This window comes from Triturus cristatus, chromosome 12 (genome assembly GCF_964204655.1).
Source record: "Triturus cristatus chromosome 12, aTriCri1.1, whole genome shotgun sequence".
In the NCBI taxonomy this organism is placed as follows: Eukaryota; Metazoa; Chordata; class Amphibia; order Caudata; family Salamandridae; genus Triturus; species Triturus cristatus.
Window position 1 is genome coordinate 132253200 of NC_140595.1, and position 22994 is coordinate 132276193.

At 43.8% G+C, this 22994-nt stretch overlaps 1 protein-coding gene across 1 annotated transcript in view; it reads left to right on the top strand.

The window, feature by feature from the left end:
- Positions 1-259: 259 nt before the first annotated feature.
- Positions 260-22994, top strand: part of GLMP (glycosylated lysosomal membrane protein) — an 86118-nt gene continuing 63383 nt past the window's right edge. Inside the window, exons 1-2 of the mRNA XM_085639438.1 lie at positions 260-466; positions 8561-8818. Coding sequence (XP_085495564.1) covers positions 377-466; positions 8561-8818 — 348 coding nt within the window. The 5' untranslated portion in view covers positions 260-376. The remainder of the gene's footprint in view (positions 467-8560; positions 8819-22994) is intronic.

A 22994-nucleotide genomic window follows, 5' to 3' on the forward strand; every position in this document is an offset into this window, starting at 1 on the left:
AACCCTGCCACGTAATTTGATCTTTTCATGCGCTTTATTCATCTGCCTATGATCACAGGGAACATACTAAAACGGTACAATTAGAAATCATGTTTTTCACATTTTCATCGTTCTAATTCATAAGAAGAGCTATAAACTCACAGCTCCTACTCTTGCAGCATGGCGTCAAAGGCATCCTCGCATGGTCTGCGCATTCAACGGAAAGTTTGCGTTCTAGTTCTTTCATGTAAACTCTGTGGCGCGTCCTCTGTCTTCTCTAGTCCGAAGTCGTCCGACCTGTCTGGATGTTTTGCTGCTCAGCTGCTCGCGCGCGGTCACGTGCAACTAGTTTGGCTTCGGATCACGTGCTTCGAACCCGGCAGGGTGTTCAGAGAAGATGATGCGGCGGTGGCTGCTCTGTTTACCCGGTATCCTGGGGGTCTTCCTCAAGCTGGGGGGCGCCGAAGAGGAAGGCTACAAGAGAAAGGTGAGTTAATGCGTTGCGAGGGTGAGGTAGGGCGGAAGAGGGACCGAAGACCAACATGTAACTCGGGGAAACTGCGAGAGGTAGAGAGAATGATGGGCAGAAGCCGGGAGGCAAAACTTGGTCTGCTTCCCTGGCTGAGAGCAGATCCAGGGAGAGACTTTTTCCATCGGCTGGGGCGTTTTGGTGGAAGCCCCTAGCAGAATTATGAGAGGGCGATAAACCTCAAACCAAGGGGCAGTTAAATTGCCTGTTGGAGGGTGCTATGACAATGGCGGAAGTTAACCCCATCTGCGTGCTCAGCTGTTTTAGTTCCCTTCAACCCCGTACTACCAGTTCGACCCGTCGAGCCCAAGCCCACCCCCTGGGGTAGCAAGTGCCCAGGCTTTATATCCAGCTGCGCCAATACCCCTCAGTCCGCATCTACTGCCCCTAGTAAGTGTGGTTACTTTGCCCAAATGTATTTCCACCAGTGCGCCTCAACCCCCAGCTTCCGGCTTGACTTTTGAAGTGAATCCTCGCTTCTCGAGTACTTGGATCAACCCGCAGCTCTGGCAACGACTCCCAATCCTGAACCGCGACTTCTCGCTATTTTGATAGCAAGAGATCATCACACAGAGGGGTGTAGGTGACACTACATGCAGCAGGGATAGTCTTTACATGCTGCAGGCTATAGTAAAAGTAACGCAAACGTGCATAATCATAGAGTTTTGAAGTGAAACATTGCGGCAGGTTTGCAAGCATGCTTTGTTAAGAATAGGAATTAATTTCATTGCATAGTTAAAACCTTTACATAAGTAATTTTAATATGAAAAGGGAAAAAAAATATTAAAGCACGTAAACGCCTGCAATTGGCAAGGTGCTCTATGCATAAAAAAAAAATTTCACGTCAGTTCCAAGCTGCTGGTAAGAAGGTACTGCCCTTTTATAAGTAAAGTGCCTAGTTCTGTTGGATCCGGTGGATAAGATCTTTAAAATGCGCCTTTCTACTATGTCCTAACTTTATAGGTACGAACCCCATCTGTAGGCATGATGACATAAATATATTGCACATATATTTAAACTCATTAAAGAATGGTACAAATAAAATACCACAAGGACCAAATAGTAGTTCATGACTATCAATGCACTATTAATGCTGACTTCGCACTTCTTGTGACCACATCCCCAAGCCTTTAGTTCTAAATTGATACACATGTGAGGTGAACAAATCTTTGTTGTCAAACAGGGTCCCTAGATACTTATATTCAGTAATTGTTTCCAACTGAGTTCCTCCCAAGTTGCATTTTGATATCTTTTTACCTATTAACCAGCGCCATTGCCTTGGTCAGATTTATTTCTAGCTGCATTGCTTTTTCGTTATTTACATTCTGCAAAGTAATAAGATAAAAAATCAGAAAGAACATTATTCTGAAGCATCTTCATTGTCCCAGCAAATGGTTGGAGGGGAAAAAAGGGAGGATGAATAAAATGTTGTTAGCCACGTTCTTAAACCTAAACTGGAACTGGAATAAACTGAAATCATTCTTTCTTGCTGCTGGCATCCATAATAAAATTCAAACTTTAGTTTGATAAACGAAATATTTTCTTGCACAGTTCAATTCTTTTGCTTATTATCTATAGGTCAGTGGACCTCATTGTTTCTTTATGTATGTTATCTGGGATATAGTTGACCATAACCAAGTTTATATTCAGCGGAGACCACTGAAGCTTTTCTCGGCCTCAAAAGAAGATATTGGCATAACAAAGAGAATCTATTGTAGCTTTTTTAATTTATGTAAAGAATGCTCGTCTTATCAGAAGCATTTTTTTGAGTATGTATGCCTGTTCTGGGAATGGGGAGTACTTGAACATTTGATAACCTAGTTAATTGAGCTGAGGGTCAGTTTCTCGGTTTTTAGCAATGCCATTATTTGGTAAAAGCAGCTGATCAAGTTTTTCTTGTGTTTGAATTCCTTACTGGTAAATATACTGATTAAAATCAAGAGAAACGGTATCTTAAAGTGCAAAATAGTGAGGGAGAATTACCATTTCTGCTGGTCCATCATCCGCTAAGGGAAGATATTTTAGTGACATTAAGACGGTATTTAGCAGGCATGTGCTTAATTGGATTTGAGCAGATTGGCAAAACGATTGCACCTTTTGTACATTCACAGCAGCTAGTATTACCAATATTGTTTGCTATTGTCTTTGCACTTCAGTATTGAAGCATTCCAGGAGCAGAAGGTATGTAGAAAATCCCCGGAGGAATGGAAGCACCTAAGGCACACCGGTGATGTGATAGTGCCACCCCATCTGCCAAAGCCTCTTTCCAGTGTAATAGACTCGGTGTTAATGCTTTAATTGAATGGCCTGCAATTGGGAAGCTATTGCTGATTCCCAAGGGTAAGCCAGTTCCTCTCTCCAGTCGTCAACGTCTAGCGTGCCCAGGTGTACCGACCATGCTGCCAGAAAGTGGATGAATGTGTCTGGAGTATAGGGCATCAGAGTAGAGTAGAGAGATGTGATGGTGTTTGAGATGTGTGAGCAATATTTTGGCCCCCAGCGGGTCGTAGTCGGGAATGAGATGTAGGTTTCAGATGTTGTCGGTGGGGTGGGGCTGCCGTCACTGCATGCTTGACTTGAAGGTATTGATAAAACTGAGAGCGGTGAAAATAGAATTGCACTTGCAAGTCAGCAAATGATTTTACCAAAGAATAATGTAGCGGGTCCCCTAGCCTGAAAATGCTGATAACTCTTACCTCCTGAATCCTACTAATGTGGAGCCAGGTACTGAACTACAGGGTGGTTCCCTGGGCCAAGCAACTGGACCAGCCAAGGGTCTGGGCCATGTTGTTCCAGACCTGGAACACCGGTTGTGTTGCTGGCGGGAGAGATGTCTGAAGGTTCGTCCATGCAGGAAGTGGGAGCACTGCATTCCTATTGGTGCCCAGCCCTCTGATGCATAGGCCGGGTTGCTGAACCCACTGAACCACAAGATGTTTAATATCGCCAGTTGTGTGGCTGAGTAGTAAGAGACCATATCTGGCATCACAAGTCCCCTGTCATAGGTCGACTTGAAGCATTTGTAGAATGGAATCCGAGGGGGCAGTGGTGCCACAGAAAGTCTTACAGAAGGGCGTGGAGGCGATTGAAGAAGGCCTATTGAATGGGGGTAGGGATAGTTCTTAAATTGATACAGTAGACGTGGAAGTGTCTCCATTTAAAAAATGGCTGACCACCCCAAAAAAGGACTCTAGTAGGGAACCCCAAAGACTGGGATCTTTAACCACCCTATCTAGACGGGGTTGTAAATTTTAGTCCAATGCCTTTTACGGGTCAGTGGTCATGTAGATCCTCAGGTAATGGAACCTGTCAGAAATGGAGTGCCAACCGGTCAACCAGGATTGATCTAATGGCTTAGTGCCTATTGGGTAGGTGGATGATTTGACTTCATTCACCTGGAGGCTTGTAAAGTTTCCAAAGATCAGCAGGATCTGTAGGGAGTGGGGCCTGGACCATGGATGGTGGTCGCCCAGGTAAATGAGGACTTCGTCCGCATAGAGCTAGGCCCTATCCCGACTCCCGGTGCACATTCAAACCCTTTGACCTGGGCATCCACCTTCAGGCTGTTCACAAGTATTTCTATCGCTAGTGCGAACAACAGGGGAGACTGTGTGCATCCCTGTCTTATGCATCCCTCCCACCTCTAACGAAAATGGCTCGGACTTGGTGTTTCTGATGCAGACTCTCGCTGTAAGTGAGGTGCAAAGCTGTTTCACATAACTGATGAACTGGGTGGGGTTCACAATTCTGCGTGGCCAGGCGTTCGATTAGGTAGTCCCAGCTCTTGGGCAATTGGTTGTTCTCGGTGTATTAACGCTTGTTCACCATAGCATTTCTTGGGCACACATTTGTTATACCCACCGATCTTTATGCTCTCAGCTTTGCAAAGAAAAGACCATGACAGGACATAACCTATTTTATATCTATAGCAGTTGCGGTCCCAGTGGTATTATCAGGCTGATAAAGTCCTCATGTGTGCACAGGTCTTGGTTAGTGTCATAAATACAAAAGCTTTCTTGTTCCTGACCAGATATACCATCAGCAAATACTGCATATGGATTGTCGCAAATATATTTTTATGAATTTGTTGCAAAATCATATGGGGATAACTGAAGAATCTTATTTTGTATGTCTGAACTGAGATATTTTGCTTGATTCGCTGTAATCTACTGTTTCAAAGAAGATACATCCCCTGCTTGTGCATTGAAAAATGTATAGAAATTCCTATTGCTGTCATCATGACATGGAAGTGTAAAGATTTGTTTTGCCACAAGAGCAGTGGTATGTATTAATTGAAGACAAAGCCCGTTTTCTTGCTGTTGTTGAAATTGCTTTGGTAACTGATAAATTGATTGGTTGTCATCCATAGTAATCTACCAGTTAGCTTCTTGCATGTGAATTATCACAACAGTTCTAGTGCTTTTTGAACATTTCTTTTTCATTCCTCCATTTGGTATAAAGTACAATGCAAAATGCTTCATGTGCGAGCTTGGTTAAATTCAGTTATTTAGCTTTAAGACAGTGAAAGCAATCACTCCTGCCACCCCCGCTGTAGTGCAGGCATGGAACATCCTGGAACAGTCTTCCTTGAATGCAGAATGTGATTTTTCTTAGTTTGTGACTGTTAAATGATTTGAAGTCACACTGTACTTTTGTGTGGTTGGTTTGGTGCCACTGTGATTCCAAGTGTTCTCTTGCTACCCTGAAAACTGGTGTTTGTTGCACAAGAACTGTTGGTGAATTAGTCTGTGGCAGTGCAACTTCACAAAATGCTTCTGCGGTGCAATCACTCAATATTTCTAAATCTGCTGCCCCTACTTTATATTTAATACCAGACTGCTCAGGTGAGGCATGTCATCATCACAATTTATCTGACCAGTTATTGAGTTATCTGACTACAAGTTCACTTCACTTGGCCATTTCTTTGCACAGAATTTACAGATGGCCATCCTAGGAAATAATACACCAAATTGTTTGCAGCAGTTGCAATTTGGGGACACAAGGAACAATCAACTGCAGCTTAAAAGTCTCGTCCCTTATAGTAAACATGGGTAGCGTTGGGGGCTAAACCAGTCTCTATCCAGCTGCTTTAGATGGCACAAATATCTTCCACAACAAGAGGAGCATTCTGATCAGCGACTTACCTGACTAGGCATTCCAGCAATAAATATTGCACAGAAGCGCTCCTTTTACAGTGGAAGTGTAGCCTACCTGATTGAGCTAAATGCAAGAGTCAGTGATGCCAAGCATTTCTTCAAAACTGAACTGCTTTTGTACTCGTGGCAAAAAGAAATCGGTTGGGAAACATCATGCAACATTGTAAGGGATTTGTTTCTGCCCAGAGGAAAGGGAAATACATGCATAGATTACGTAATGTCTGAGAAAGAAAGTGCATTATCATAGTTGACCACAAAAGTATGAATTGTATTCCTAAACAGATTGGGTAAAAAGGCATTCATTTTTTCCCCTAGACACTGCCCTATTGTATACTTAGTAGCAATAGTGGTAAAAGTAGTAGTACCTGCCCTCTTCTCTGTATAGCTTGCTCCACTCATTGGCTGTAAGTTGATGGTCTGACTGAGAACTGGATTCTGGTGTCTGGTGGTGCTGCATTATATCTGGTCCAAGGACTATGAATACTTGCATTTTTTGTTTTTACTTATCTCTGCTCTACAGTTGCTCCTATCATTATGCCTGGAATTTCACCTGAGGATACAATATTTCAGTTCTCTTACCACTATTCTGGCTAATTCTCTTTCTACCATTCACCTACCCAAAACTGTTTAATCAACCATTGCCACACCCCCGCTACTGGTCTGATGATAGCCACGCTGTCTAACCATGGTATCCGTCCAAGAAAGTGTGCTGCCAATGACATGTACCCTAGTCACTTTAACTATATATTGAGGTTCAACACTCATTTAATTCCTACCTGTCTACAAAGCTCTGTCTCTGGTGTTACTGGCTTGCATGCAGAACTAATCTGTCCTAATATGTGATGTGTTATACTTGGTGTTGGACTGGCGTTTTAGGCCGTCAATACTGACAAATGGGCCAGCTTGAAAGGGCCTCTATGTTGGCCATTTTGTTTTGGTCCCATGAGCCGCGACTGGACCAAAATAATAACCCCTACACTGGCCCTTTCAAGCTAACCCATCAGGCAGGCCCAGACTACCTGAAAAGAAAGTCTAACACTGGCTTTTCTTTAATAAGCGACATCTGAAATTGCTTTTTACATCATGTATGAACCCTCTGTGTCAGTAGTTGGTGTACGGGCAAGCTAGCTAATTAGTCCATTTCAGTGCCCAGGAAGTTCAAGGTCATTTGTTGCACCTCCAACCTCTTCACATCCCCTCAGCATCCTCTTCTAGTCTTCTGCTTTTTTTTTTTTTTTGCAGCACCCACAAACAGGAAATTATTCATGTCATGCTGCATGTGCTCTGACCTCAACTTTTTTTGTCACCGCCCTTTGAAGAAATGCACTGATAGTTTCAAATGTTGTGCATGCCACAGAACAGCTTTTGGGCGTTGGTTTATAGTTGGTCTAAAAATATAAATCATCTAAATGGATCAGTTGCTGCAGAAACACACTGCTTTAATGTCACATATTGATGTTCTCACTTGATCATCTTATTTGATTTGTCCATGCTAAATTGTGTCATGAAGCATTTGTTCTGATCTGTAAAGTTGTTCCCCAGCCTACGTTTTGGCTGCCACAGCTGGTGAATTCACCTCAATTCTCTCTAGCCCTCTTCAGCACTATACCTAGTAGTGATGCAGTCTAATCCAAAATATCTCTTTAAAGGGGCGTTCATTCTGACAAATGTTTCTCTCATCCATTTCTATTAAAGACATAAGAGTTTCTGCCATATACATATTTTTGGTCTGCGGTATAGTGTCTGGAATCCCTGTGAATTCTTACGGCTGCTTATAGCAGAGAGTTGTTCTGTAATGGCTTTTTCAGTCCCAATCAGTGGCTTATCAGGATAGTTGGTTGGCAGCTTGGAGGCTTTGGCACAGGATTGAAACCTTCTGAAGCATGACCCCTAGAGCTGTCGCCCACACAGGCTATCGTTGAATTTGCCAGTAATTCATTTATTCCTCAAATTGCCAAAGAGCAGTTTAACAATGAAATGCATGAGGAAAGCCTAAAGTGAGTCAGTTTTAGGTCTGAAGTTTCATACGCGGATGTCAAGTTGTCCTATTGCCAACAATAAAATGGAGTGGACTTTGGGTCCACCGCTTTCGACCTTTGTCTGTTTACTTGAAACTTTGTCAATCATTTGTTGGCTCAGCTCAATGGAGTATTCATATCTCAACTAATGCTATTGGCTTTATAAGTGTGTACTTCCCCCTCCACTCGAGTGCCTACATTGAGCTGCATGAGGAAGTATTATAAAACCATAGTCCTCTGTGTCTGCTCTTACTGGCTCCCTTCTGTGTGTCTTGCTCTAATGTCTTGCTCTAATGTGTTGAAGCTGCATGTGGTAGCATATATAACCCAGACATATTGGTTTTGCCAACCTATTATTTTTTATTAAAGGTGTTGCCACCCAACCCTCACCTTTTGGCCACTGCTTCTTCCAGCAAATGCATCATTTCTTTTTTTGTTTGTGGACACTTTGGTCTGGGTACTTACGGATATTAGCAAGATGAGCTTTTAGCTGTTTGTGGTGCAAAATTTGCAAGCATTTTTGTTGTAAAGTTTATCCTTTGCGATCATTTATCGCTCATGATTGGCAGTATCACAGTTGATTGTATAAGACATGCCTTTGTATGTTAGAAATGTTGCTCTTTTGTAAGTGGCACTGTTGATTGTTAAGTCACAGCACTAACCTCCCTGAGACAAGCTCCCCACTTCCCTCCTGAAAATGCCTCTCACTAGATTCGGATTTTGGCTAATCATATCACTGTATGGGAAGCTCAGCATTCTATTGGCCCTCCATGAAATGATAGCATAATTTTTTATATGAGCTCCAAAAAAGTAGTTGTTTGAGAAAGTGTTTGTGTTCAGAAAAAGAAATGTTGAAAACATTTGATTTTCTCCTGCAGATTCACATCGAATTCAATTCCACATACAAAGGAACAACAGTGAATCTCCTACATATAAGGGCTGTGGGACTGGAGGACACCGTGCACTATGTGTGGAGCACCATGGGAGCCCCTACCATGCTTCTTGTGCATACAAATAGTGCACATAGCAGACTGAATTTGAATTGGACCAAACTGGTATCATCCAGCCCCTTCGAGGCGATTCAGATTGAACCTGCCACAAGTGTTCAACACTCCACAGCTCTAATGTTTACCAGGGTAAGTCCTGAGAAGGTTGAGTTCCATCAGACCAAGAAGCAGAACAAATGTTTTATGTGCATCAAATGTGAATTAATTCACAAGGATGAGATACTCGAGTATGTAAGTCATCTGGTTGTCCGTTTTTGGTCTGAGAGCATACCACTCAGTAAGCAGAAAAATAGATCTTTTTGGGTATGTACAGAGGGTGTTAATTTTCACTGCTGCCTTTGTAATGATATCTAGCATTACAGCATAATGTATTAGTCTTACGGGGCATCAATCTGTATTTGGGTGAATGGATTGATACCCAAAAGCTAAAACGTAGCTTTACCAAGACATCATTAGCTTATTGTGCTAGCCACCTCACAGCTCCTCTTTTACCTTCATGGTTTCTGTCCATGTCATCTGTGTAATACTTATGTCCCGATTACTCTAATTTGCCTGTACTATTTCCGATCATAATGCATTCAAGTGAAATAACACAATTGTGAGCTTAAGGAGTAATATTAACAATTGAAGAAAATGGGCACCAGTTGGGTATGGTTGTTTCTACCTACAGCCACATAAAGGGTAAGCAAGTCTGTTGTATGACAAGTTCATTAAAATAATTAATTCTAAAGTCCTGCATGCACTAGTAGTGGCAAGATTATCTACAATCAATCAGCGGTGCTACGTCAGATTAACTAGTGCTAATAATGGTAGCAGGTAACTGCAACAAAATATGATGCTGAATTACTAACAAAGGAAGTGGATCATCTGTTCCCTACAATAAGCTTTGAAACCTAACCTGAATTGTAAGCACAACCTGAGCTCTTGTATAACCTAGCAATGTGTCCTAAGGTAGGCAAAGGAGATTCATCGAGAACAATTAGAAAGACTTTGCAGGGTGGCAGAAAATAAAACTTTTGACAAACCCAGTTCAGACAAGCAAGGGGCAGTTGCAACATGGTAGGACAGAGTTCCTATGGAATTAGAGCGCATTCTGATTCAAGCACCTTACCAAGGATTCCAGCTTTGGTTTGCCCAAAAACTGTGCAAAAATCTGAAATATAGCAATTAACTCTTTTAGGAACAGAACCTCGAGTGCACTTGATAATTAAACATGCACATCTTATGAGCCATTCAGAGGTAACCTTTGATATTTGCTTTCAAGTGAGATTTACCATCTTCCTAAAGCGATATAGAGGTTTGTCCATGCTAAGAGCTGCAGCATGGGCTCATGATTAGAATACTTTATTAACTTGCCACTAATACCCAAGCTGTATGTTCTTGCTGTGCTGTGATTGTTTGACATTCTGATCAACCTGGCTTTCCTGAATTATGAACAAGGCTGGATTTCACAGATGACTTTAGATAATTCCAGCTAGGTGAACTTTGGCATTTCTCTCCTGAATCATATTTAGCTGATTCCTGTCATAAATGTCTCTCAACCCATTTATTGCTTTGGGTAGCAGAACGTAACATTCAAACTTTAATGGGGATATGCACGATATTGTGCGCAATTATTGAAATGTTGGTTCCTTACAGTGGCTGTTTATCTATTTTGGCTTATGTCTTCCAAAGAGTAAGCTGCGTTTCAAGCACGGATGTAAATTCACTATTTCCTGAAGAGTCGCGGGAACAGTCTGCATTCTGCTTTTTCAACCAGTAAGAGATCATTGGTGACAGCGGAATATGTTAACCTAGTCTGCAAGCTTTCTAACAATGCTTGCGTAGAGTATCTTTTATGAACTTTGGATGTTATGCAATACAAATACTGGACTCTGAGGTTTCCTTCCAAAAAGTATTTCCTTGTGGTAGTACAAGCAGCAACAAAACGGTTGCCACCTGAACTTTTTGCAATGAAGTAAAATACATTGGCCCAAGAACTCTGAGCACAAACAAATAATGTTGGTTACAAAGGTACCTGTTGCTCCTATTAGTGATATAATCATAGGTACATATCTTTTCATTCTCGTTCTGCTTGGAAAGGTTGTTTGCCCTAATTTTTCCAAGCAGGAATGTTTGTACTGTTTCTCCTCGCTCCAGCAAGTCCCTTTAGTCCTTGAACACACATTTTTGGCTCATAGACTCGGTGTGTGGTTTTTCTTCGTATAAATTGAGGCAAGGTCTTGCTTGCCCCTACGCTTTCTGCCATAGCCCACTTCAGGCTCTTTTTGCACTCACCGGTCATAATCTGTCTTTGTCTTGTGTGCCCCAGGCACACAAAGGCACTCTCCGTTTGCTACAATCAGCCAAAAACCCTTTTTCGGTGACAGATGTACTCTTGTCTCCTATGCAAGCTAAGCTCTTTTATTTCAACATAGCGTTTCTAGGTTGTGACAGTTATGAGGCACTCCAAAAGACTAAAGGTAAGAGGAACAGTGTCTCTACAGGAGTTCAGAAATTGCACCGCGAGTGCTCAGCAAATCAAGGAAGCATACAATGAACCTGCATATAACCCAGCACCTACAAGTCCCTCCAGATTATTTCTCTATGCATTCCAATATGCATCAGTGTTCCAAAGCAGAATAGGCACATACACAGGAGGCTATGTTACAACCTCTTTCCTCCTCCGTGTATAAAACTCAAACTTGGACATAGAAAGAAAGGATTCTTCTCAAAGCCTGTCGTATCTATCCATGATCACATAATCTTAAGAATATTTACATAACTGTGAGTTTCTGTGGGAATCCTGGTTTATAAAAGCTTTTTACACATGTCTCTGCTTATTTGCTTCAGTTCTTGCTTCGAGCATTATAATACCACTATACTGTGAGTCATCTGCAGACTCTAGTATACTATTGGATAGCATCTAAGAGAGATGCTTTAGGGATTTCTATGCTCGCTTTCCCTAGAAGTTCCTGTTATTTATTGGTGAAGGAATCTCTAGTAAGCATAGCTGGCAGACTTGGATCATTGAAGAAATGCGTAGTAAAGCAATGCAGATTATAAGTAGAAAATAGGTTTAATAAAGATGAAGAACACAGTCAAGATAGTTGATGTTGAGCCACTAGACTTCCGAATGAGATGCATACCATACAACATTAGACAGATCATTCACAGTAGAAACAGAGAAAACACTTAAAGGAAAGTCATGCTTTGATATTATAATAAGCGTTTTCAGCAGTTCTTTGATCACCAAGCTCACTAATCAAATCAAACGATAATTTATTAGATTTAAATAATTAATTATACAAGTGCACAGTTAAAACATAGTACAATTCATCTCACATTAAAAGTGTACCAACCTCTCTAAGATGAGACCTGCTCAACACTTCACTGTGTCCTAACACTAATTTATTTCTTCTTACTTCTTTATTCTCTGGATCCTCAAAAACGTAGTGCAACCTCCTGCCTGCCACGCCGCCCATAATTGGACACTTATCTGGGCAATTCGACCATGACCCAGTTGCAGCTTTTTGAAATGTTCTTCTCATAAGAGGTTTTTAGGTCTCTTACCAGTGGTCTGGTTGTAAAAGACTTATTATAGGCTTAGCTGGACTTACAGCTTTGCTTACAATTGGTTGGCTTTATGATCACTCATTTGCTTGCTTCTTATTTGATGACTTCCTTAATTCCAGCTTGTCCTTCTTGTTTAGCCTCTTCACTATCTCTCAGAATGACTGGCTTTTCGTCTTCAAAGTTTAGGGTACTGCTTTTTTTCTTTTTACTTAGGCACTCAAAAGAGTTCATGTGTTTTACATCTGTTTCCTGTGTGTACTCCTCCACACCCCTCCTGAGCAATACCCGCACGCATGTTCCATTTCCACTCAACCTCTGTACGATTCGTGTTGTCAGTATTTCATTTTTTAATTGGGTGAGTTAGCATTTTCAGAGGCTGCCATGTCAGCATGTAGGTATTGTCTGTAATATCTTCAACGGACTTTGAAAAATTTGCAGTGGTCTTACATAACCTGTATACTTCTAGATAATATTTAAGTAGATGCAGGGAATATGCCCTATTTTGATGTTGCTTTCGTTTAGCATGTATTTTATTATTTAATTTGCAGCAATGTAATTAAATTGTTTCAGTGAATGTATAGTTGTATTTGCCCTAGCATTTACTTTACTTGCGTTCTTGACTGTCACCGTAGCTAGAGCTTCTGGCGCCCGGGGCTATCCCTCAGATTGACGCCCATGGCAGGTAGCGGGGGTGGGGGGGGGGTACGTATTTGCTCTAGAATTTGTTTACCAACCTACAGGATGTATACTTTACTCAATCAAACTCCACTCCCGGCCTTATCCGTGATGGTAATGGGCCAACCGCATTTCTACCACAGAATCTTTGGTTTGTTTCTATTACTTTCCTTTAATATATAACAAAATGGATTCAGATAGCCTATGACCAATTTTTTGCTTTTATTCTACATGTCCTCTTTCAGGGAATAGCCCACGCTCTTTTATACTCTCACTATGATGATGTTACTCTTTCGATGGGTTTCCCAAAGAATTATTGCTTTATTCTTAAATCCGCTTTAATAATATTCGACTTTTAGGTGTAAAGGATTTGTTTCCACGTTCAACCAATGAACGGGACCATCATCAGAACAGAAGAAGTGAATGAGGACTTGTGTATGAAGGAAGGTTTAATACTTTGTTATATGACTAAACGCCCATTAATATCTTGGGAATGGGGAAGCAGAACACTGTCCTCTTCAAACCATACAGAGTCAAGCGATGACAGGAGCAAACTGCTGCAACTAAAGATACCAACCAAACCTATTCTCGATTTTGCTGCTGCTGAACCCAGAGACACTTGGTCTGAGGTAGTTGGGAATGGAGCCCTGTGAAAAGAACTCTTTTGGGGTAATGTTCAGTGGTGGTTCTAAACCCCACCGCCCCCCCACTAGCTACGCTAGTGTTTAACAGACATGTATTCTATCGGGGAAAACGTTTCACCTCATTAGCACCAATTTAACACCTAAATACAGAACTCAGTAAATGAAAAGCGAACAGGTAACAATTGCATAGTCTACCACATGTGGTGCTGTAAAAAGCTTTTAATCCGTTTGAACTACGGTCAAAATTATTTTTGTTAAAATCTGAAAATTATAAAGCAGAAGTTGGATTATGTGGCAAGGATGGTAAATCCATAATTATGTGGAAATGTTGCAGCCACAGAAAGGCATGATTCCAGTCATCAAGGTTATAACATAGCAAGTGCATGATCACACCTTGGAACATCTACGCACTGAACAGCAAATCTTTATTGTTATCCAACTCAGTGGTTCTCATTTAATAGACCGGCTAAGCGTACCCGCTAGGATACAAACGTGTGACTATGAGGTCAAACACTGATCTGTGTAGAGGATACATTAGTCTACACAGGCACCAGAGCCTGATAGATGTAGTGTTACATCACATCATGAAGCTCTAGATCACCAATCATCTTCTCCATTTTCAGGTACACTGGATAATGAGGTGTGTCACTGAAGACTACAGGGTTCAGTTTCCTGCATAGTGGCACAACCCTGCACTCTCCGAGTGTCACATGACATGCGGGGGTCTTAAAGCCTCCCTTCTTCACCTGTCTCAGCCACCTTCCTGCTGTGTCCTGCAGTCTGCCACTGCAGAGCCCCAGGTGTGACACCAAACAAAGCACTCTCCCCTGACTGCCTACTGACAGCTTTACAGCCACAGACAAAAGCAGCACATAGAGGCCTGGCATCAAAGCACTGCTGCTCTGAAAAACATGACCTCTCTACATTTTATATTTATTCAGCGCGTCAAATGAGCACAGGGAATAAGTAACCCAGCAACACCTACAAAAGGATTTATCAAAGCCCATTATGTTTTAAAGCTACAGGTTCAAATAGGCTCAGAAAAATAAATAAAAAATTGCCATTTTGTGTTCATAAAAAAACTGTCAATCTACTACTAAAGCGAGTTTTGGAAGGATGCGAATATATTCTGACATGCCATTGCCAAGGTGCTGCAAAGCATTTTGGGGTATGGATTTTTGAAAGTATCCTGGCTGGCCCCTTGAGCCAGTAGGCTATGTGGACAGTGGAGGGCGTTGAATTTGATCCTTGCATTCCCTGGGAGCCGATGCGGAGCTTTCAGGGCTGGCATACATGCCAACATTTCAGAAGAGCAAAGTGGGAGATTTAAAAAAAAAAAATTCGGGAGACTGGGGCCTTGAATGGCGTTACTGTCATGTATGGGCTTTGGAAGTGTGCTGCTGTAGGACTGGACATTTGAAGCACACATGCACGTTTTTTTCTTACATTTCAGAAGCATGGAGCGCAATGGCAGGAAGAGGGAGGGTGATGCAAGTGTTGTGCACTGGCCTGGCAGTGCATACACCACCCCCAGCTCGTGTGTGGCAGCCCGGGCTGAAACCGCTTCCCAGGCACACACATAGCCGCCCGAGTACTTCACAGGTCTTTAAAGACCATTCGCTTGTAAATGAGGCTTTGTTGATTTTTCACCCCTTCTAGAACCCCTGCATCCCCACTCAGACTATTTCCGGAAGAATTAGCACGTTACACAATACCAAGCCCTGTCTGTTGAAACCCCGAGGAATCGGGTTTTTGCTTGCAGGAATCGGGAGGCGGGAGACTAGCCTTGAAACCGGTAGTCTCCCACCTGAATTGGGAGGGTTGGCATGTCTGCACTGGGTGGTGGTAAGTTCAACACACACCAAAGGGTTATTCATTAGCAAACCGAGAAACAGGGGAGGGCATGGAGCCGCCTCTCTGCAGGGGTTTGGAGGGAAACGGAGCAACCTGGGTGAAACATCTACAGGGCACAGGCTGTGGTCCGTCGGCTGCGCTGCTGCCTCTGGTGCAGGAAACCAGGGTTCGAGCCTCGAGGTCAGTTAATGTACCCGTGCCTGAATGTGTAATGTAAATACGGTACTATGTAAAGTGCTCCAATACCTTCGGGTCGAGTTCGCGCTATATAAATATGCAAAAAAATAAAAGGCAGGTGATCGTGAAAGCGCCACAACTGCTGCTAATTTATAAAAACCAATACCATAGCCAGCGAAATAGCCGATAAATTATACAGACTTCAGGGTGGCACTGTCACGCACTTACTTTGCGAGGCTTGCAGCAATCCGGTTCCGGGCCGTGCCGCCTCGTGGCCGCAACAACTCCTGCTGCAACTGAAGCGCGCCGTGGGCTGCCGTCTGATGCCAGCCTGCGCAGTCTTTTCAGTCTCCCAGACTCGATTCCACTCTCAACGAAAGCGCGTAGCGGTTGGCCAAGTTTGCGCTATATAAACATGTGAAAAATGCTTTCTAGAGAGGTCATTCAGTGCTTGTTCACTCCTAAGTGTAATTGTCAACCTATTGGTTTTAAATCTAACTACAGCCTCTGAGGGTTCATTTGCAGGATTATTTTCACACCTTCATTCTATTTAATCTCACCTGCAATGAAATAAACGCACGTATATCCCTGGATGTGGGCAGTTTCGGCTAGCAGGAAGTAAGGCAGTAAGAAGCAGGGTCGTATTTCGGACCCTCCCTCCCCCGTCATCCCCACTCCCTGCCATCCTTCGGAAATACAATGTTGTGATCTGAGGGTCTGGCCTGGGCACTAATGAAGACAAATGGCCGCACCGCCCGGGTCCTCCCTTTTTTTACCAGCGCGCGCCCGGGGTGAAGCTAAGGTCAGCAACACAGAGCTCATTTAAACTGACATCATCACCCGCTTCCTCCTCCAGGGGCAAAAGGTGTAAGAAAACACACCTTGTACTTGAAACATGCTTCTAGGATTGCGCTTTCTGCGACCAGCAGGCTTTCTCCGGGCCCGGCCCACCCATCATTTTGCTTCGGGGTCGCTTTTGTGACATGCAAATGGCGCTGCTAAGTGAATAATGCGCCGGGCACCGATGCGTGCCGGCGCCGCCCCAAAAATAGTGCCGCCTGGGGCGGACCGCCCCCCCCTAGCTACGCCAGTGTCCTGTGAAGCGCTGCACTCTTCAATACTTTCAATGTAGCATCTCTTAATGCATTACTTTGTGACATCTTTGCCCGGTGCTTATTAAATGTTTTGTTTACTTTGTCACAGTCCAAGTCTTCCGGTAAGTTGAAACGAAAGCACAAGAAGGCCAAGCGAGATCTGTCCCAGTACCGACACTCTCAGCCTTAGAAGTCACATGGACATCTGGGTGCCTCTCTGTCTTGCTCCCAGCCCCCCACTGAGGATCTGATTTCGCAACTGATCCAATGCACTTTGAGTTTCTGAGGCTGTCAGTGATGTTGCAAAAGATTGAGGCCTTTAGAGAGGCTATTTTGTAAACCCATCTCTGGTTCCTCTCCCCTCTGATGCATGGGCCAATTTCTAATCTGGCACCAAAATCCTCGCTGCTCTCTTTGACATCGGCACAGTCCCCGACACCACCAGGGCTGGAGGAAGACCCTGCCTCTATAGTCCTTTCTGACTCTGTGTCAAGTTTGTCTCAGACACAACCAGCCTTTGGAAATGAAAATGGAGATGAAGGGGATTATTTTTTCTGACACTATGATGATGACAATTTGTACATGGACTTGCAGGAGGCCAATGGGTTGGCCGCTTCTCTGCACACTTGGTTGTATTCTCCCCTTGGTCCATCAATGGAAGAGAGTACCTCCTTTGCTGTAGTGATGAGATGGACAGAGGAAGTATTAGATTTGCACACGCCAACTATAGAAGACAAAAGCTAGTGTATTAACTAAAGTTTTACAATGTGGGAAAACTTCTTCTCAGCCCTTACTTTCATTTAATTAAACCCTGCCTTACATCCGAATGAGCATATGATATAGACCTTGCTCCTGCCCACCTTTAATTGGCAGGCTTCCTGTTTATCCTGACTTTTTGACACAGCACCCAACACTAGAAAGAATGGTGGTTTAGGCTTCTACCAGCAGGGTGAACCCTAAATCATTCCCTATGACTCCCCAGACAGAGTCTAACCATAAAGAAGCTTTTGAGAAAAGTATGTTTTCCTCAGCCAATCTAAACCTCGGGTCAGTCAATGCCAGCTGTTTGCTGTGGATGTATTACCATGCGTTATGGCATGCATATGGTTGGTGAGATCTTCCCGGCATTCCCTTAGGAATTTCAAGCCAACCTCGCTCAAACCAACCAGGATGGTCAGGACGTGACAAAATACACCATACATTCAGAACTAGACACCACCAACTGCTTGGGCAGGCAAGTTGACACTAGCGTGGTGCTCTGATTAGATCTATGGGCTTCTGTGGTGACATAAATGCCTCTTTTGATGGATTCAACAGATCTTGCCTGTTTGGTGAGAAAGCTGATGCAGCATTGGTTTGCTTAAAGGAAATCCAGGCCATGGCTCTTTCCTTGGGAAAGTATACCCCTGCAAGATAGTACCCTAAATAGTTCTGCCCCTTTTGATGCTCCTACTGAGGGTTGGCATACCGGCTACCCCTTTTCATGCTCCTACTGAGGGTTGGCATACCGGCTACCCCACTGCCCCGACAGCAAGCACCCAGTCCTTTCATGGTCAGGAATGTGGTCATGTTGACAACATCTAGGCCACCAAGGACCGTGAACTTCCTATCTCCGCCGGCTTTTGCCTCAAAGCCATTTTAGTTTGCTCATAATGGCATACCACCCTGTTGGAGCCAGGATCAGAAATTTCTTTCAAGTTTGGCAAAATATAACATCCAACTTTGGGTCCTTCATATCGTCCAACAAGGCTATGTCCTGCCACCTTTCCGACTGGCTCCATCTTCCACCCACATCAGAACATCTTGCAGAGGAGCATCTGTCCATTTTGATCCAAGAAGTGCAGGCTCTTTTGGCCTAAAGAGCCATAGAAATAGTCTTTGCCTGGGAAATAGGGACTGGCTGTCACTCCCGCAATTTACTCATGCCAAAGTATGACAGAGGTCATGATCTTATATTGGACTTGCAGGACGCCTACTTTTGTGTATCCATACTGCAGTCTGACAGACTCTACTTGCAGTTTAGGGTGAGCCAGGAACATTTGCAATTTGCCGTCCTTTCCTTCTGCCTCACAAGTGCCCCTCAGATGTTTACGAAAGTGATTCACTGGTCACAGCACACCTTTGTAGTTGGGGCATTCCAGTTTTCATAGCGACTGTCTGTTGAAGGCAGACTCGCCACAAAGAGCCGCGGACCACCTCCAGATTACTGCGAACCTCCTGACTTAGCTGGAGTTGACTATCAACTTGCCGAAGTCACGCATGACTCCCTCGCAGAGGCTCCCTTTCGTTGCAGCGATCCAGGATACGGTACAGTTTTGGGACTTCCCTACTTTATTAGTCCAGGACATTCAGGCTATGATCCTGATGTTTCAGTCTCAGTCTGCTGGGGCTTTTTAGTGAGAGTGGCTTTGAGGCTTCTGGACCTCTTGGGAGTCCTTCATTCTATAATTGACTATGCCAGATGGCCGATGCGGGCCCTGCATTAGAACCTGAAGACTCAGTGGGCCCAGCACCCGAGGAACCTGTCTTGATTCCATCCAAATTTCAGAAAGAACTGCAAAAAAAGACCTGCAATGCTGATTCTGCAGCAGTTGGACCTTTGGCAGACCCCTCTCCCTGCCCCACCCAGAGCTGACAAATGGTGACAGATGCTTCTCTAAGGGGATGAGCAGGTCATCTCGGAGAGCGGAGATCAAAGGACTGGTTTCCAGCTGAGACATGACTCCATATCAATGTATTGAAGTTGCAACCATCTGCCTGCTGCTGAAAGCCTTCCTACTATGCATCAAAGAGAGCAGGTTGAGGTTGTTTTGTGGTACTGAATCAAGAAGGCAAGGTGGTGTCGTGAGGCCTGTGCCAAGAGGCCCTTCTCTTCTGGAGCAGACTAGAGCATCAGGGCATTTCCCTGATCGTAACCCAACTGGTGGAGCCAGGCAGACAAATTCAACTAGCGACACCTGGCGGTTCACAAATGGTGGTTACACCTGAAGGTGGTACAGGGCATATTCCAACAATGTGGAGAGCCGTGACTAGATCTTTTCGCCACCACCAAGAACGTGCTGTGTCATATTTTGCACGCTGGAGTTTCAAAGAATTCTGTCTCTTGGAGGCATTCCAGATAGATTGGAGCATGGAACTCCAGTATGTCTTTCCACCTCTTCCTCTTCTGCCAGAGTTCTGAAGAAGTCTGGGATGACCAGGTTCAAGTTATTCTAGCAACTCTGGATTGAGCCAGGAGAGTGTGGTACCCAGAACTTCTAGGCATGAGCATCTGTCCTTCGAATCAGGCTACCGCTTCGGGAGGATCTCCTGCTCCCGGACCAGCGCAGTCTGCCTTTTTACGTTTGCCAGACTGGCTATCCTTCTTCAAATCACCTTTTGTGATGAAGTTTCACGAAGGCTTGACACCTGTTACTCTGTAAACCCTTTGTGATGCCCCTGTGTGATCTTAATTTGGTCCTAACTTTTCTTATGAACTTCCTACGAACCAATGCACATGTATTCATTACATATCCTGATTCTGAATCTGTGTTCCTGGCTGCATTAACTTCTGTTTGCTTGAGTGAACTCAACTCTTTCCCCAGACAATGTATCAGAATGATCATCCTAGTCCTCAGCACCAAAGATGGATAAACTCAATTGGCTGGACCTCAGAAGAGCTTTGAGCTTCTATATCGATCATCCCAAAGACCATTGGTTGGACGATCAGCTTTTTGTCCAGTTCTCTGAGGCGAACAAAGGCAAGGCATTGCAGAAAAGGACTGGATCAAGATGGACAGTTCTCTGCATTAAAATAAATCATAATGGCCCTTGCTATTCAAAGTGAAATCATTCCACACATCACAGCACACTTAATCAAGGGCCTAAAGAAATATGACCACATCACCTTCCCCCTGTTGGTACTTTACTAAATGCCCTTTCCAGTCCACTCAATTATCAAAACCAGCTGCATCCTCTACAAACCCATCATGATGGTACTCTTGGTACTCCTGTCCATCTGGCTGAAAAGCTCCCATTCAGTGGTCTATTGGTTCACCTCCAGCTAGGACAACATTAGATTGGAAATTAAGAAGTGCTCGAAATTACGAGGCAAACACCTTCTCCATTTAAGCAGACCAGCTATGGAATAACATTCATGTATCGATCAGAACTGCCCCAACTTTTCTGCAATTTAGGAAAGAGCTGAAGGTGAACCTTTTTAAAGAACACTACATCATGATGCAATAACAGTCTACCTTTGCTCATAGTCGCCAACTCCCTTCCAGTCACACACTGATTGTTTATTTTCCTTGGAGCCTGTACAATGTTCTGCTAACTTCCGGCTATGTTTGCAGTTTATAAATACCATACAGTTACATACATAGTCCCTTTCCACAACTTCTACAATGCCCACCTCTTCCCCAACCTGCCACAAGTCCATTTTGCCAACGAAGTTTGCCTATCCAGCAATCCTTGAACCACTCAGTCCATCAGCATCATCATCAGTTACAGCTGCAAATGCCATACAGACCATGTTAAAAGGGCAAAGCTGGGACGGTTATCAGTTTCTCCAGACGTGATTTAATCAAAGGAAGCACCTAATGCTTCGTAAGTTCATACCAGAGATACAAACCATAGAATGAGGTAAAGGAAAAGTCCACATCAGTTCCTGCAGTAATCCGTCTAGTAGCACAGAGATAAAAGTTGGGTCGGAATAACCCAGCTGTACTGCTGATGCATCCTTCCCCCAAGAGCCCAGTGGCACTCCCATCATTTTGCTCAAAACAAAACCTTGAAACATTCCAAGTAAACCTACCTAATGGTAAATCTAAGAAATTGGATGCAGTGGAGAAATTTTTCTTTTCAACAAGCAACCTGGCCCTGTGTCTGCCTAATGCTGCCTGTCTCCTTTGAAGATATATAAGCAGGCTATGTGAGATTTTGAAGCAATGGTTTTCTCAAACTTGCCAGACTCAGTATTTTGGTGCGCTAGTCTGTCATGGACAGTACACTTCTATACATATCGGGGCAGGACGAGACACCAAATATTTTGTGGCTAGGTTCATAAGTGTCATTATGTAGGCATGCTTGGCTCTGATCAACAGGCTTTTCAGGTGATGTCCAAGCGGCATAGCTGGATATGCCTTTCAACTGAGCCCCGCTCTTTGGAGACAAAGAGGACGCTCCCCTGAAAAGGTTTAAGGAGGGAACATCTGCAGCCCAATCTTTGGGCCTCTACTCACCTTTGAAGGATTATAGGTAGTGTCAGACATTTTGAAGGTTCTCAAACCAATTTAATTTCAGTTCTCCTAACCTCCAGAGCAACAAATCCAGCTTCTCTGTCAGTGCAGAGGCAAAGGCAGGGTTCATCGGGCCCAGCAACACTCTTCATCTTCTTTTCCGGCATCCCTTTGAAAGCTACTTTCTCTCCCATTGAAGGAGCATGTGTGGCTGGTGGGAGGACAGGGTATCCTCCTTTCTACAGGCCTGTCTGAAAATGGTGTGAGATCACTTTCAGGTGACTGAATTCCTGATGTTCAACTTGGGCTTGTCCATTTTATTGCCGAAGTCTCAGCTAGAACCCTCTTAGTGCCTCATGTTCATAGAGCCAGTAATGGACACATCCTCCCTTTTGAACTCCAACTCCTCCCCAGAGGATCCAGGCCTACCACCAGTGGTGTCTCCACCCATAGGTGGTCCAGTAATCTGGTGGATCTCTTTGCCACTGATGAGAATGCCCATTGCTTGTAGTTCTGTGCCCCCAGTATCTGCTACAAGGAACTTTGTGGGTCACGTATCAGTTGAGGTGGAACCTTTTCACTTTTTCCTTTTGTGGGGTATAAGAAAGATTTGCCAGGACCAGGTCCAAATCATTTTCATCACTACAGACTGACCAAGGAGAATGTGGTATGCAGGCTTTATACACTTCTGCCCGTGTCTCCTGCTGCGTCTACTTCCAAAGGCCTGCTTCAGGGCATGTCGGTGCTGTACCCCAACTTTCTGAACCTTCACCTTTGTCTGTTGATTGAGCTGGGGTATTTATCTACACAGGCCTAGGTCTTAGAAGGTATAATGGCCATAAGCTGTGGTTCAAGCCCTATCACTTTAGGTATCTTGTACTCCCCGTATTTCAAATTTGAGGTAGTCACCAACAAGCTAGCCACCTTCAGTTTTTGATTTATAAAGGATTTTACTTCAGGCAGTCTCCCCAATGAGCCTCACGGTGTAAGGGCTCATGTAAAATACACCGGGTATTTTTCCAGTTATGGAAAAATGTGTGTAAGAAAAAAATGTGTGTAAGAAAAAATGTGAGCGAGGCGAGATGGC